The sequence below is a fragment of the Malurus melanocephalus genome, unplaced genomic scaffold, assembly GCF_030028575.1.
Source record: "Malurus melanocephalus ecotype Western Australia unplaced genomic scaffold, MMel_1.1 scaffold_133, whole genome shotgun sequence".
Taxonomy (NCBI): domain Eukaryota; kingdom Metazoa; phylum Chordata; class Aves; order Passeriformes; family Maluridae; genus Malurus; species Malurus melanocephalus.
The window spans coordinates 123,686-126,226 of NW_026623365.1; the positions used below are offsets into that span (position 1 = coordinate 123,686).

At 40.2% G+C, this 2,541-nt stretch overlaps 1 protein-coding gene across 1 annotated transcript in view; it reads left to right on the top strand.

The window, feature by feature from the left end:
• SEMA5A (semaphorin 5A) overlaps positions 1-2,541 on the top strand; it is a gene marked incomplete at its 5' end in the record, with an annotated part of 210,120 nt that overhangs the window by 120,668 nt on the left and 86,911 nt on the right. Inside the window, one exon of the mRNA XM_057370806.1 lies at positions 112-319. Coding sequence (XP_057226789.1) covers positions 112-319 — 208 coding nt within the window. The remainder of the gene's footprint in view (positions 1-111; positions 320-2,541) is intronic.

Sequence of the window (2,541 nt, forward strand, 5' to 3'; positions counted from 1 at the left end):
GCTTCACTGAAAACATCCAGCAYAGGACAAAGATTTTTTCACTGAATGACACCAAGTAGGTAGAATTTTTAGTGTSGTTTTTAGTAACTCATTTTCCTCTTGCCTTTTCAGACTACGGCACTATTAAGAAAGTACTTGCCCCAATGAACCAGACTTCAAGCAGCTGCCTGCTTGAGGAAATTGAACTCCTGCCGAAAAGTCAGCGAGAGCCCATCAGGAGCCTTCAGATCTTGCACAGCCAGAGTGTCCTTTTTGTGGGCCTTCAGGAACATGTGATTAAGGTGCCCCTGAAGAGATGTCTCTTTTACAAAACATACAGGTACGAAGAATCAGTTTGCTTTATTTGATTGGAGAAAAATACAGGCAGGGGGTTGCAGAAAATTGGGAAGGATAAATGGCTGCAAGTAGGAATCCAAATTAATTGTCTCTCTCAGCAGAGAKTTCCTGCATACACTGTTTATCAGAAGTGTCTCTGACTACTTGTATTAACTTGTTAGGAGTAGATGAGGCTCTTAAGGAATTACATTCATATTGAAGTCTCATTATGCAGGTACTGAATTKTGAAGTGAAACAGTAAGAAATGTTTTATATAAAAAACAGTTATCTGGTAAAGTGCAGTATAGCTGCTGGATTAATATATGTAAGGCTTTGGACTTGGATAAATATAATGGCACTTTTTTGGTTTTTTAAAGCTGTATTATAACAGTGTAAACAGCATCTCTGGATTCAGAAAGAAAATTGTGTTGGATGAACTGAGACTTAAGAGTACTTGGAAAAGTGGCTATTTAAAGGTGGTGTTGGATCAGCAAACTGTAAKAAATGTAAATATCCTACTCTGTAAAAGGGCTGTGCAGCTGACAGTTGTYCAGTCAAAGAAAGAGGATAACTTACTAATTATCACATAGTTGTAGACTGTGTTATGATAGTTAAGGAATTTAAAGTTCAGCACACAACCTTTTCAATAGGCTAYCTGAAAATACATCTGGGTTGCAAAACATGCTAATAGACGTTGTTAATTTCGTTTAGTTAGTTGTATCTTCCCTTTGATATGTGTGGTCCTGGTAATTGAGTACAATTGTTTTGTGTTATGTCAGATAGACACTGAACTGGTGTCATGAGGTTTTGAGAACTGTGACAGAGGCATGTGGTTGTTTTTTAGCTTTAGCTTCATCTTGTTTAACATACATTCCTTTGAAAAGCTGGACTATTGCAGGAGAGACAAGGGCTGCCAGTTGCCTTTCTTGGCTCCTACATTCAGGCTCACAGAGACTTATTTATGCACAGAGATACTGTACCTCCCATAAAAGGCAGTGACCATTTGGAGGTAGAGACATTTCTGGCTGTCAGAGTGACCACACAGTCGGTCACAGCAGGGAAGTGGCCACAGGATGCAAATGTAGTAGAGCTGTGGCTTGGTGACAGTGGAAGGATGTTTTTCCAAGGGCCCTGGCTCACCATGTGGACTGGTACCATGCAGGAAGCCAGTGAAGGGCTGCTGGGTTGAGAAAAAGACTGAAGGAAAAGTTGTGCCCTAGAAAACAAGTAGATCAGGAAATGGAAGAATTCTGCTTTTTGCAGTTCTTTACCAGCCCTTTTTTTGTCTATGCTGTCTTATGTAGAATATTAAGACATTTTCTTTTGAAATAGAAGAACACTTGAAGCCCCATTGGAAATCCTGCAAAGCTTATTTTAGGGGAAAGTTATATAAGGGCTAGTCTCTGCATCAAGTTTTATTTTTTTTGGTTTAGCAGCCTACACAGGACCAAGTTTCAGTTTCCTTGGAAGTTTCACCTCTCCTTGGTTCAGTGAGTTGGAAAAGGGTTGTGGTGGTGAGTATTTACACCACTCCTGCAGTCCACTTTCAGCATTTCAAGGCTGGAGCCTCATTTTGTTTTTAGTGAGGTGTGAATGCCCAAGGTCCCTGGCACCTCTGCTTCTGTCAGGACAATTCCCAAGGCATGGCAGTGTTATTCCAGSTACAGGACCCAAATATGCTTATCTGCCCGCAGGGTAGGACTGTTGTTTCAAGTCCCAGACCCCATGCATGGCTGCAGGCTCTTCAATCCTCTCTCTCTTTGAGCAGTGGGCTCTAATTGTCTAATTTAAAAAAAAAATCCTTTTGGAACAAAAGAGAACAAAACAGTAGTGTCGTTCCCATTTTACTGAGTAGAACAGTAGTTAAATGCCTCAAATCCCACTCAAATGATAACTTAYTCCTCTGCCCAGAGGTATATGAAGTCTCATCTTCCAGTGGAATGACTTATTTAAAAGGAGATAAAATGACTCCTTGTGGGGTTTTTCAGTCATATCTTTTGTAGTTGAATGACTTCTTTTGTAGTAATTAAATACTCATTGCACCAAAAGACTTGCCATCCTTGCTTTCTTCTTGGTTAAAGAGTTCACCAACAATTCTGGCTCTGTTTTGTGCTAAAGGAGAGGATTTACAGATGTGATCCTGACGAAAAAAAAGGAATTTGCTTTCATCTGTCATTAGGGACTCAGGTTATTTGGAGAATGCAGATGCAATCTTTCTCTCACCTA